The following is a 13,882-nucleotide window of genomic DNA, read 5'->3' on the forward strand; positions in this document are numbered from 1 at the left end:
GAGGGCTATAAAGTCAGACATAATTCAGCAGCCAGGCCTGGCCTTAGTGTTGCCCAGATTTTGTATTTACAAGGATTTTTTTCTCATCTGTTCAGAATCCTGTTCATAGTCCTATGGACAAAAGCCCAAGCTGTAATCAGCATCATAAGTTGTGTCAGCAGCAGCAGGGGACAGGAACATGTGCTGGTCCCCAGAAACCCTCATCTCTGGAAAACTGCCACAAGATTCATGGAGTGTTTAAACTCCTGATGAGCAGCCAGCACAGTCTGTGGTGTGGTGGCACTGGTTAAAGCCTGACTAATGTGCACACCATTACAGCTTGGCTCTCACAGAGCTCTTCCAGAGAAGAGTCATGCCAGTGACTTGCCTAGAGATGCCAAGATGCCTCAAGTTGGCTTTCAGCTGGCAATTCCCCAGGTTTATGAAGATAATTCTTGCACAGAAAATATAGGAGAAATTGGAGTTTTCTTCCTAACTCAGGTACACCACTGACTACTTCTCTGCAGTGGCCTCAATGTTCAAACTGCCAGCACAGTCACTAAAAACTAAAATTTGGGACCACATAGAGCTGTTATTCATGGCCACTGCAATTCTTTAATTTATCTTGGGCACACATAACACTGCCAGCAAAGGCTGGTTGGAAAGGTGAATGTCACCCACAATACCCAAACAACCTTGTTTACATTTCTTTACTCATTAACAGGGGTAAGATCTTACACATACAACTCCCTTTATGTTACTTAAAGAGGTACAACTCAAACAGTTCAGAGGCAGTCATGAGCTCAGCAGCATTTGTAGTCCCCCACAAAATGTCTTCAGAGCCCTGTCAGGAATCTGAGCGAAACCACAGATGTACTTAGAAGACACTGACACTCCATCAAACATCCATCTGACAGTCAGTTGTAGAGAATCACTATAGACAGCTCTAAATGAGGGTCATCACACCCCTTACATATTCCTATAGCTGTCCAGGGCAGACAAAACATCTGTTCGTTTTTGACTTCAAAAGAGAAGATGCTTTGTTCAGAGAAAAAAATTTGGCATGTGTATTACTAGTGCCTTAAAGAAAAAAAAAAAAAAAAGAAAAGAAAAAAAAAAAAAAGGTTCACTGCATTAGAGCCTGCATTTACCGAGATTAACCCTTCTTTTGAAAAATTGAAAAGAGGACAGGAAAAAGGATTCAGTTTTGATGATACTGGAGCAGAGAGACTGAATGAGCAAGAAGGAATCTGTAAGAGGTGTTCTGAGCCTGTGTCCAATGACACAGCCCAACTCCTTAAATTCTTCCTTTCAGTAGCTTTAGTGCTCATGGGGATACTTGGAAAACCCTCTGAGCCAGTTAGGAGCTTGAACTGGCTGCAGACAAGTTAAGCATCAGCAAACCTTTGCACATTTGCTCTTCCACTGATCTGTTCTCCAAACTTGCTTCAATCATTCATGTGTTTGGAAAACACATCCTTACTAGATGCTGGAAAGCACGTGCTTTACTTGTGTAGCACTGCCAGCTGCTACCAGGGCATTGCTGCAGGGCACCAGCACTCACTGAGCTCGTCATCGATGGAGACCTCCTTGGGTCCCCCAAAGTAGCAGCAGAGGAGGTAATTGTGAGAGAAGAAAATACCCCAAACCCCACTCCTGCCCCCAACATCCCAGTCCCACTGATTCCCTTCTAGCCTGCCTCCTGTTCACTCCTTCATGGCTCTTCCTATTTCCTCTACTGGCCTTCCCCAGCTTCCCCTCAATCTTTCTGGCCCCTGAACCCAAATGCCTTCCCACTTTTTACCCATCGGAGCTTGAACTTTGTATCAAATCAGACATGAACCCTTTCTGTGAGTAGTCACAACTGAATCCAAACTGGATGGTTGCATTGTTCTGAGCCAGGTTTCCTCACTCCTCCAGACCCAGCTACCTCCAGGGCCAGCTAAAGCAGCCCCAGTTTTGGTCCCAAGGCCCTGGCCTGGATCCATCCAAGTCATCACAGCCCTCTGGGCTCCATTCAGTGGACCTTACACACCATAAGCAAATAAAATTGGGAAGTCCCTGGCACTGCACAGCAGGGACACAGCCTGGCTTCCTGATGGGGAACTGCCAGCATTTTTCTTGTCTCTTTTTCTCTGTTCCCTCTAAAAGTTCCCTCTGACGTACTGTTTCCTCATGTTTCCTTGAGTCACCATCACCTTCTGGATGGCAGAGGGGCATAGGAAGGTATAGCTGAAGAGGAGAATGGAAATCTGGCACAGAGCCATGTGCAGAGAGGCCAAAGTGTTGGTCAGTTCTGGTCACACAATAGGAAGGATGTCTTTCCCTGCCCTCTTAGAGACAGATGGAGGCAGTCTATCAGCCTATTCCACTCTTGGATCTTTCACTGGAAGATGTTAAAGAAGTAGCAATGAGTATGAAATCAGACCCAAAGAACAAGCCTGCCTCTTCTGGCCTTTTTTTCTGGCTGTCCTCAGCTGGATCCTTGCCTTTGGTTTGAAAACAGGACCCAAGACTAGCTGTTTGTTCACAGCCACCAGTGTCCATTCTTTCCCAGTACACACATGCCTTAGACACCCAAGAGTCCAGCTTTTCTGCACTTACCTTTTGCAGCATGTCTTAAAAATCACCTCAGACCTCACCAAGCTGGGGGCCAATAGTTGGGACCACTGCACGCAGACACAGCCCCTCCTGCCTCATGCATTCTCCTTCTTCCTTGGCACAAAGCCCCTTCCTCACATGGCCAAGCTCCCAGATTTTCAGAACTACTTCCTTTTATAAGGCAAAGGGCAGATCCAGCAGCTTCCCTAGAGGTGCTGGAATGAGCAGAGTAGGTCAGTGTAGATCTGCCTGGTTTGCCAGCCCTGAGAGACCACAAAGGGGCCCTTCTGGTACACTTCAGGACACTCTAAGACTTCTCTGTATTCACTCAGGATTAGGTGGAGAATGCAGCAAGGGTGCTGCTTGAGAGCACCCATCAAGGGCCTTCTGCCTCCTCTCCTCCTCAGCTCTCTGGGTGAATACATTCCTCATTGTCCCAGCCACACACCCCTGTGGCTACATCACTTGCCCTTGTAGGGCATCTCCCAAGCTCTGGTCAGGATTTCAGCCACATCTAAGAGCTTCTTCCCCCTTTCATGTTGACAGTGCCCCAGAACACCCTGCACAGAAGTGCCTGGACACAATACAAACATGCTGCAAGAAAAGAAACTTGACAGCTGCATGGACTATGCCTGGATTTGGGTGGTTATCTGTGTTTCAAATGCTACAGGAAATAATAGAGACACAGGCCCTCACTATGACTTCTTGCTTTAAGGATATCCTAATATACTGATCTTTTGAAGCCAAACTTTCTTCACTCACAAACAGCCTGAACATGTACATGTCTTGCTTTGACTCAAGGGAACTATTTCTTCATTAGCTTGACCAAAAACCAGTGTCCTCAGTAATGAAAGGCAGAACTCATCTCATGGAAATGCTCATGGAAAGTCTCTTCCACAACACAGCAATTGGGTCACCTCATCCAAAAGTCTGCCAAGCATCAGCACTACCCAAACACTTACAGCAAGGTTGATTTGCTTCATAAAGCCACATTCTTAAGGATCTGGAAAGAATCCACATTCAAAAAATAACCTGGAGAATCCTTTCTTTGACAAATATTGGTTTACAGGATCTGTACCCCCCTCAAATGCCACACTTCTGTACCATACTGCATAAACCTGCAGCTTCAGCAAGTTTTGCAGTCTTAGATATAAGCTTTGAGGCTTATAGATACACACACACACAGAGAAATGAGAGAAATCAGGTCTTTAATCCTTCCTTTGATGATAATGAAGATCTTAGGATGACAAAAGATCTATAAAAAACATCAGAAAAAATACATATAAACTCCCAATGCAAAAAAAATGCAGCTACCTATAGTGCTTTGCCATGCCCACAGAGGATGAGAAATTATTTCAGCTATTATGTTGGTAACTGGACTTAAAATTATTCTACTACTCCCACAGTTCCTCCAATCCAAAATAACCATCCCAGAAACTCAATCTGCTGGATATCCACTTGTATGTAAGTCAACTCCCTGCTACAAAGAACCCTGGGGAGTTTAAGGAGCTTTGTTCCTGATGAGAGCCATGAACCAGAGAGTCTGGCATCCAGGCTCTCCTGGGAAAACATGGTCTGAGGCCTTAGTCTTGAGTTTCTCTCACTGTTTCAGTTTTGGGACAGTTTTAAATCTAGAGCCTTCTGGCCTCCTCCAATTCCCTTTCTGCTGACAGTTTTTTTAGGGACAGGTTTCTTAGGGACATTTTGATAATCAATCAAGGCATTTAATGCAAGGGAGAAACATGGTAATTTTTGATAAAAGTTTCCCAGATCAGATTGTTCAGCCAATGCAGCAAAGAACTCTGAGCTTTGTGGCAAGGACGTGTGGTGCTCATGCTGAGGCTGCAGTGTCCCCTTCTGGCAGCAGCCACACACTGAATCTCATCCATGCAAAAGGCCTGGGCAGACAAGCAAGTCACCAAGAAGTGTTCTGCAAAGGGGCAGGACAGTGCTAAAACCAACCTGACAAATTCTGCTGCCCAAGGGAATTCATTCTCCATCTGTCTTTGATACCTTCTCTTGCCTACATTCAGGCAGAACTCGGCAGTACCTGAGCTCCGGGAGCGAAATAACAAACGGCTCCTGGGAGTCGACTTCTAGGGGAAGAAATACAAATGATAGAAAAACACCTGGCACCATCCTTTCAAAGCTAAGGCCTGTGGCCACCCAAAAAGGTTGGCACATCCCTCCAATGAAGAATTCAGGGTCAGTGAGTCTGCAGAGCAGTTAACATCGTCATAGAAAGCTCCAGCAGGGAGTCAAGATTGCAGCTCTTACACTGAGCAGCATTTCTACTGCCATGTGTGTTTTGGGGCAAGGAAGAGCCAACACCATCTGACTTGGGAGAGGGAACACACTTGGCTTAGACACGTTGTCCATCCCCATCCCAGCATGTAAACCCTCATTCTCATTTCTGGCTCATACTGCCTGCAAAGTCCAGCTTGTCTTCCCTCTTGTACTTGAATCCAGTTGACAAGCACCACTTCAGTCTACAGACTCTGCCCTGAGCATGTTTTCATGTCCCTCACCCCTTTGTTTAGCTGTGCTACCCTGTTACCTTCGTGGCAGTTCAAAGCTTCTCTCAGTGCCCTACAGGCAGCTCTCTTTGCCTCCAGGATACCTCCAGGCTGGCCTGGGCTGTAAATTGCAGTCTCCACAGTCACTTGCAGGGCCCCATCCAGCACACACTGCATTCTTCTCAGCGCGCTCACTGCCTGGTCCAGCTGCTCTTGGGAGTCAGGACGGATCATCACAAGCACCAGCACGTCTGGCAGGCAGGGGAGGAGATTCCTCACTTCCCGGACAGACTCCTCCAGGTGATCCCACTGCATGAGCCTTTTCAACACACTGGCTTGCCACAGCATGAAAATCAGATGTGGGGGAACCAGGTCCTCCTCTTCCTTTCCCTCATCATCTGCCTGCTGTGGTCTGTGCTTGATGTCCCCTGTGCCACACAGGTCCCGGGTGAAATCCACCAGCAATGAGGGAGCTCTTGACTCAGCATGGTCCACCTCCATCACACCCACTCGTCCATTTCGGCTCCCCAGCATGTCCAGTAGATTGAGGAAATCCCAGGTGGTTCTGTCCACGAAGGAGGCTGGCTCCTTTGATGCCATAGCTTCCTCTCACACGTAGTTTACTGTGCTGCTGGGGAAAGGAGTGGAAGTAGCAAAGGCAATTGCACAGCACAGGCTCGAAACAGGAATACCTGCTGATTTGAGCCGCCAATACTGGGTTGGGTGGGAGCAAATGAAAGCAAAAATAAGTTTTGATATAAAGATTCACAAACTGCAGCCATGTGCTCTTTGGGGTTGGACCTCCCAAAAAAAAGGCTTTGTACCTTGGTAGTCTGGTACAATAGAAAGAGATGAAGGGAGAGACAAGGGACAATTACCTATTTTTGGGCATCTTGTACCAAACTCAAAATGACTTATTGCCTTCTCAGCAAAACCCAACTGCATAGTGACCACAGGCCTACAAACATGTTGTTACAGTCCACTTTGCTCACTATATTTCCTCCTTCCTCTGCAATACCTAAAGCTGGAAATCCCATCCACCCTTCCTTGAATCCAATATGCCCTACCTGACCTGGTCAGTATCCCATAAGCTGCAATTTCTCTCCACACATTAAAAAAAAGCATTTTCCACAGCAAAGGCTCTCCTGCTGTGAAGGACAGCAGTAGCAGCAGGCTTAGATCTTTAAGTCCAGGAGAATAATTTCTATACCAGAGCTGAGTAGTTGAGCGAAGTTTATAAATTCCAATTCAAAGTAAAGTTTTGATTTACCTAACAATGTATTCTGCACACACAACTACTCCACCTTTCAGGAGAGGACTAGCTGTGAAATACCAGCCTACTGCAGATGTGAAAAGCCTCAGAGGGCTCCCTGACACACACTGGCAGCAGGGCCGGACAGGGAGAAAGAAGCTCTCATGCCCTGGGAAGGGAGGACTGCACTGGAGTGGGCTGGAGGTGTGGTTGAGCCAACGGACTTACCTGCCTGACCAACTAGGATGCATTGAAAATGATGGAACTACTTGGTGTACGTGGAACTGCCCTCACAGAGTATCCGCAGCTCAATTTGGGATTGTGACATCAGCAGCAACCATGACAACCTGTACCTGTCTCAAAACTCCCTTTAAACTACTCAGTATTTTGGGGGCATTTTCAGACATAAGAAACCCTAAGCCTTGCACTTCAAGATTGTAAATTAGTTTTTCACTATCTTATTGTTCAGCAAACCTAAAAGAACTACATAAGTGCTGCAAGGATACTCACTGCCCTACATGACATGCTGGAATAAGGCTGGCCGAGAAAACAGCGTTAACACTTGGGCACCACAGAGCTGTGCAATGAAAGGTGCTTAAATAATTGACACAGAGCAGACACTAGGAGCACATGTGCTGCCCAGGTACACATGGGCTCATTATCTGGGATTCTACCAGAACTACTACTGTGAGATGTAAGAGAGGCTTTGCACTTGCCAGGATTTAGTGTCTCTCTCTGTGCTGTCAGCACCTAATACACTACTGAGAAAGAGGTCTCTGAAAATTAATGGAGGCAATAAAACCAGAAATATACAAAAGTTAAACAGAGTCTCCATTTTATTTCCAATAAAAATTTAGATCCTGGATGGATACAGCATCTGTAAAACACAAAACCAGACAAAATCATGTTAGAAATCTTGTACTCAAACATGAGTTTTGCAGTTACAATCTAGATCATTAATCTTTTCAATTGCTATAAAAGCAATCCCCAGTTTATACATAAGAGGCATGAGAATGGAAAAGCCCAACAGCTGGTTCAGTGACTTGCAGGAGCACTTTGCTAGTGGCACAGACTCCTTGGCAACCAGCCCTTCTGCGCACCACCAACAAGACCTCCCAGGGCTCTGGATTTCAGGAATTATCTGTGCTGCTCCTACTGTGCTTTTTCTAAGCAGAAGAAAGGAAAGGAAAGGAAATGAAGGACTGCACCCCTCTTGAACTCCTTTTGACACCCCCACTAAGGAAATATTACATCACAACTCTGGGTGAAAGACATAAAGCAGCAGTCCCACTAATACCTGTGGCTAAAGTCAACTGTGGAAGCAGATGGGAATGGCCATGAAAGGACAGCACCACTCCCAGTTAAAACACATTTGGGAGGTAAGAGAAAAATCAAACGGGTAGAGGAGCAGAAGGATGCAAAAATACACAGAACAGATTGGTGAAAAATGAATCAAGACAGCTTTAGAAAGGAGCTGAGTCCTGGAACTTGAAGAGCCTTTCTAGACAACCTGAGCAAGCGTGCAAACCCCGGACAATGAGACAAATCCACTCAGCACAGCCACTCTAGGCTCCACCACTGCAACCACTGAGCCATGCTGAACACCCAACAGCAACAGAACAAAACCAGAATTCAAATGTTCCCTCACATTATGTGGAATTAAAAGGCCCCCCAAACACTGCCAGTAAGTATCTTGTTGCTAAACCACACCCACTTACCACCCTGATTCTGTGTCCAATGGCCTTGGCAGGAAGGTTGGAGCGGAACTTGGCCCGAACCATGCCACTGTTCCCATGGGCGCGGGTCACCTTCCCCCAGATCACGCGTGTCCTGTTGGGTTTGCCTCCGGGGGTTACCGTGTTGCTGGGGGAAAGGAGGCAAACAACAGCTGAGCAGGGCAGTGACAATGTTCTCTCTAGGGCACCTCAATAATTAGCTCTGTATAGACCAATGTCTACTTTTATTTACTTATTTTCCAGGCTTTGGATTTTCACAGTTTCTTTCAAAGGGGTAATTACAGCTTGTGATTTCTCAGAAGTTCCACCAGACAACTATTAACAGCTTATAAAACTCAGAAATTTGGAAAACACTTCTGCTAATATGAAACTGAAAAATCAACAATAAAATTGCCAACACCTTATTTCTCCAGACACACTGAAGGCAGGAGAACAGGCCATTGGGAGAGATGGCAGAAATTGCCTTAAAATGAAGAGCCATGTGCCATGTTGGAAATGATGGGGGTCAAGTTATCAGTCTGATCAATTTTACTCAAGGCAATTCTGAACTCTAACAACAGCACTCAAGGAAAAAGAGGGAAGTGGAAATAATAAGCAGTGCTCCCAAGGTGTCTACCAATGGCAGCAGAGCAGAAGTGACAGCGCTCAGACATGGGTACAGAAAAGTCAGAATACAAATTCATCCAGGCTTCACAAAATCACTTTACTGTTTAAGTAACTCAACAGTTCATAGTATTTAACACAAATTCTCCCACCTCAATTTACTCCATCAACCCACCTTTCAGTTTTTGTCAATCTTAAGAAAAACTTGTTTCTCATCCCACATGCTCTCTAAGGTATTATATAATATCATTATCTCTTAGCATTCACAAAAGCTGGTACAGGAATTGGCTTATTTAGCACAAGAACAAAACATTACTTACTTTTTAGCTTTGTACACATAGGCACACCTCTTGCCCAGGTAGAAGTCTGTCTCCTGACGGGCATAAACACCTTCAATTTTCAGAAGGGCTGTGTGTTCCCGCTGATTTCGGAGGCCACGTTTGTAGCCAGCAAAAATGGCCTTGCACCACAGCCTAAAGACATGGAAAACATCTGCAAATTATAATTCACTCCAAAGTAACAAAAGTAAAAACAAATCACGGGTTGTTTCAGAAGAAACTAGTTCTACACCAGTAGAAATTAGCAGAGGAAACAGCCAACTTTCACAAATCATTGCAAATACTTATGTTCAATGAACAGAGGAAAGCTGAATATGTGGAACACGAAGTATTTATGAGAACATTGCAATTTTTGCTTGTCATAAACTCCTGGCACAAAGCTTCATACTAAGTTTCAAATGCTTCAGAATTAGGAGATATTATTTCCAAAAGTGTACTAACACTGATGAATAAACATTGCTTTATTTCTACACACCACAGGAAGTCTCCTGTGCTGCAGTTACTGCTACAGAAGGTATGAACTGCCCCTGATTTGTATCCTCAAAGGAGTTAGCAGCCAGAGCAACAGCCTGACATCCACTGGACACAGACAGTACACTAACTCCCCACCAGTTCTTCAAGACAAAGTCCTGCCTTGCACTGACTATGAAAAGTAACTTTAAGACTTGTCCCACGCACCAAATAGACAGCAGGTCTGGCCCAAGAGCAGGTGGCACCTGCCCTGGGATAGCACAGGACCAAACTGAGATATCCAGTTCTACCTGCCACATGTGTAACAGGACATAAACTCCAGAGATAAATACTAAGACCTAAAGCTATGATTCCCAGAACCATGGAATGGTTTGGGTTGGAAGGGACATGCAGTTCTGACTCCCCTGCGTGGGCAGGGACACTTCACACTACATCAGGTTGCTCAGACCCCATCCAGCTCGGCCTTGAACACTTCCAGGGATGGGGCAGCCCCAGAGTATTCTAATTTAATCTCTCTACTCACAAACTCAATCCCTACATCCGTAAGAAAATTCGGCAGCACAACAGGAAATTTACCCATAGGAAAAACATGTTGCTTCCTTTACTCAAGGAAACAATGTATGTCAAAGTCCAGTATACATTGGAAAGTCACAAACACTGTGCTAAGAAACACATAAATTTTACACTGATATTTACTGACAGGCCAGGGAGAACGTGGCACATCCTAACAGCAACTACAACCAGCTCAAGAGACTTCAGAATAGGAACACACAACTGCAGGCGTTCTACAGGGCCCAGCAGGACACTGGGCAGAGGAACACCGTTTATTGCCTACTGCTTCAACAAATACTCTCAGAAATGCTTCGGCAGCGCTACAGCACCAGCCGAGAGCCACTTCGGGCAGTCACTCACCTCCCAGCCATGATGTCCTCCCGCAGACCCGGTCCCGGCAGGCCTGGAAACGACACACAGCCATGAGCCTCAGGCCGGCATCTCCGCCCGGCCTGGCGAGCTGGGGGCGACCCGGGAGCCACGCAGAGCTCCGGGACCCTCCGCTCCCCGACAGCGCAGCCGCCTCAGCCCCGCTCCAGCCGAGGGCCCCCGCGACTGCAACCATCCGCCGCGCATCGGCGCCATCCCGCCTCGTTCCCGCCCCGCCCCGCGCCATCCGCCGCGCCCCGGGAGCCCCGCGCCCGCCGGCGGCCCCACCGCGGGCGCAGCATCCCCTGACCCCGCTCCCGGCCCGCGGCCCCGCTCCGCCTCACCCCCAGCGCCACAAGATGGCGGCGAAAGAGACCCGCGCCGCGCTGCCTGCCGGGAAAGGCGCCGCCAGGACCCGAGCGGGCGGCCGAGCGCTGCCGGAGTGAGTTATTGACGGTGGCCCGGCGACCCCGCGCCCCCCGTCCGCGTCCCGCGTCCCGCGTTCCCGGGGCTGATCCCCGCAAGAGCGATCCCGCGAGGGGCAGCCCCAGCCCCGTTGCACAGGCACTCTCTTGGCCAGCCCCGCGAGGCCCCCGAGCGTGGTGGTTGCCACGGAGACGGGCGGCGCATCCCGGTGAGGGCGGGGGGCGGCCGGCACCGCACCGGGGGCGGGGGAAATGAGGCAGATCCCGGTGAGAGGCTGAGGGGAGTCCGGGCCGGTCTGTGCAGGGCGCATGAAAGCGGGCCTTGGCGGTGGAACGAGCCGAGGAGCCCGAAGAGAGGCAGCGCCAGGGAGGGAGCAGCCCTCGGTGCTCGGGTCGTCCTCTGTTCTTAACCTGAGTCAGTGAATCATCTCGACATTTATTTTACTTCTGATATCGCCTTGGAGGCAAAAAAGATACTTCGACACTGAAATGTCTGTAACCAAGTTTCACATTCCTTTATTTTTCTAAATAAGGTCTGGAAGCATGTACTTACCCATTTGCTCACGTCAGGGTTATTCATTCCCGATTTCTTCCCATTCCTTGCCCTTTCCTCGCACCTCCCCTTTTTTATTTTTCCAAAATGAGCACCTTGCTCTCCTAATATTTCTAGCAGGAAGCAGAGCTGTGTAAGGTAAGGCCACATCTGTTTTGCTTTTCAAGACACCTTTCTTTGGTAAAAATGAAGTTACTTGTGATTTCTGGCTCGGCTGCTCTCCTGTGGGTATTCAGAATCTCTCCTTGCCAATCGTTTGCCAAACAGAACTAAAGGAGATGTGACATTCTCAGCTATGAATTTTCTCACTGGAATTCACTGCAGTCTCTTCACTTTACTACAAGAAATGCTGCACAAAATGCTGCTATTGAATCCATTTTCACTTATCAGGCAGCAGGGTGGGAGAAAAGTACATCCAGGACTCTCACACAGCAGAGGGAGTTGCAATCCCCAAAGGAACAGGAGGCCAGACCTTTTATACAGTTACTTTAAAAATTATTACTTGATATGTTTTTCTTTCCCTTTAGATCAGCAGGGAAAGAATGTCAACCAAAACTCATGGGGAAAGCTGAATCCTTCACATACTTTATTATTAATAGAGTTTAATGAGGGAGTTCAGCAAACACAGCAATGTAGGGCAATGCCAATGGATGGTCTGAGGGGCACCGTATTGACACTAAAATTCAGAGCAAGCAGCTCATTTCTGTAGGGTTTTCTAATGCTCCAGACAGTGCTTTCCTTCTTAATTCCAATTTAACAGAAGCCCAGACCCTACTGGCTTGGCACATGGATCTGCTGAGCAAGGATATGAATGCAAAAGGAGATACTCAGGAGGAGCAAATCAGCAAAGGGGCTTCAGAGAAACATCCCAGCTGCCAGCTTTCTTAAAGCATATTAATATCCTGAGTTAATTCTCTCCTGGTCAGAGGCTGCTGATGAAAAAGAGGAAAAGCTGTTGCATCCTGCTTTGTTTCAAATTAAGTCCCTTTTTCCTATGAGAGCTGCATGTGTTATTTCTTATTCCAAAAATGCTTCTGTAATCATCTGTCACAGCTATCTCCCAACACATCTTTTTTCACCATATTTTTAGCATTATGACTCCACATGTAATAGATTATTCTTAGGTTGTTTAGACTCAAAATATGGATCATGGATTTCTGAAAAAGATAAAAATGAGTAAAACATTGAAAAATATTTTATTAGTGCCTGTTGACTGAAGACACTGCCTGACTTGATGTAAAAATACTACATTTCCACTTCTATCATTGATTCAAAGGTTGAAAAAAGAAAAGCAATGGGTTTAGTGTATTATACAGATAATTTGCCATTTTTAAATGCTATTATCAGATTTCTATCTCAAGTTGTTACATTTTAAAAATAATTAAGATAAAATAAAAAATCTCAGAAGCAAAGGGATTAAATCAGTTCCTTCTTCATCCTAGGTGACCACTGAAAGCCCTGCTCAGAGGAATTAGGGGTAAGTGGGTACAAACAGTGCAAGTGTAGTGAACATACTGATAATGTTCAGAATCACTACTTTGCTGTTATCTTTTCCTTCCATGATTTAAACAAGCTTCTTGAAATCAGGGTGCCTCTACCATTACCTTGTCTGAAAGGCTGTTCTGTATTTTCATCAATTCAGGAGTTAGAAACCTTATCATAATTACCTGGTTTAGGGGAAATTACTCTCCTTTGACCCAGAGCAGTATTATCCTTTAACTTAAACACCTCTGTCTCTCCCTGGTATGTGCCCTTCCTATGGATTTACTGAGAGCAATCCCAATCACTGCCTTGTGCACACTTTCTACTCTTAGCCCCAGGGAGAGCTGTGTCCTCTTCCAGCACATTTCAACACGTGTTGCATTAAACAACTTCCTGCAATAGACAGGGACACCAGGAAATAAATGTGTGAAATCTGAGTTACTTTTGTTTGTTTTACCTATTCTGCACTAACAGACATTAAATAAACTTGCACTGAAAAGTGGCACTTCTTTTCTGCCAGGTGAAATTAAATCAATGGTTCAACTGTAAATTACATATTTTCTTTGACAAAAACTAAAGAAAACAACAACAACAAAAAAACCCCTCCATCTGCAGGCAAGGCAAAGGGGTGTTTAAGTGTATGTCAGAGCAGTTTCATGTTTGAAGTGCAAGTTAAAATAATACAGAAAGTTAAAGATTGTTTACTCAGCCCAGGTATTGGTTCTCATTTAAGTTTCAGCATCTTAAGACAGTAACAGTTCTTGCTGAGAGGGGATTGGGACCATAAAAGTGTGAAGGCTACACAGTAATATTCAGGAATGATTACAGCATGGAGTTTTGCCTTCTGAGACTTTATAGGATGTGGATTTATTTTTTTCTTTAAAAAAGGCATATTTCTTCTGTTGTTTCCCAAAGTCCACTATGAACCACTGCTCACCCATGAGGCACCTCACCCAGTTTGTGCCCCCTGTACCCATTCCCTTCTTGGCCTGTCTACCCAGATCT

At 46.1% G+C, this 13,882-nt stretch overlaps 2 protein-coding genes across 5 annotated transcripts; both read right to left on the bottom strand.

Moving 5' to 3' along the window:
* Positions 1-3,771: 3,771 nt before the first annotated feature.
* Positions 3,772-7,033, bottom strand: LOC306806355 (uncharacterized protein). 3 transcript variants are annotated; one of them, XM_079315028.1, is made up of 4 exons: positions 6,577-7,033; positions 5,138-5,724; positions 4,543-4,676; positions 3,772-3,835 (listed from the first exon to the last, which is right to left on the bottom strand). In XM_079315028.1, the coding sequence occupies exons 2-3, from the start codon at positions 5,694-5,696 to the stop codon at positions 4,570-4,572; spliced, it is 666 nt and encodes a 221-aa protein (XP_079171154.1). In that variant the 5' UTR covers positions 5,697-5,724; positions 6,577-7,033; the 3' UTR covers positions 3,772-3,835; positions 4,543-4,569. The 3 variants fall into 3 exon arrangements, with proteins under 3 accessions (XP_079171154.1, XP_079171155.1, XP_079171156.1); XM_079315029.1 differs by lacking the exon at positions 6,577-7,033 and having other exon boundaries at positions 4,543-4,673; positions 5,138-6,228; XM_079315030.1 differs by lacking the exons at positions 3,772-3,835; positions 4,543-4,676; positions 6,577-7,033 and adding an exon at positions 4,688-5,038 and having other exon boundaries at positions 5,109-6,228.
* Positions 7,034-7,166: 133 nt separating this feature from the next.
* Positions 7,167-10,858, bottom strand: RPL35A (ribosomal protein L35a). Of its 2 annotated transcripts, none has more exons than XM_079315031.1 (5): positions 10,762-10,858; positions 10,409-10,451; positions 9,008-9,160; positions 8,067-8,211; positions 7,167-7,225 (listed from the first exon to the last, which is right to left on the bottom strand). In XM_079315031.1, the coding sequence occupies exons 2-5, from the start codon at positions 10,417-10,419 to the stop codon at positions 7,202-7,204; spliced, it is 333 nt and encodes a 110-aa protein (XP_079171157.1). In that variant the 5' UTR covers positions 10,420-10,451; positions 10,762-10,858; the 3' UTR covers positions 7,167-7,201. The 2 variants fall into 2 exon arrangements, with proteins under 2 accessions (XP_079171157.1, XP_079171158.1); XM_079315032.1 differs by having other exon boundaries at positions 10,757-10,843.
* Between the last annotated feature and the right edge of the window lie 3,024 nt (positions 10,859-13,882).

This window comes from Erithacus rubecula (assembly GCF_903797595.1).
Source record: "Erithacus rubecula genome assembly, chromosome: 11".
Lineage (NCBI taxonomy): Eukaryota > Metazoa > Chordata > Aves > Passeriformes > Muscicapidae > Erithacus > Erithacus rubecula.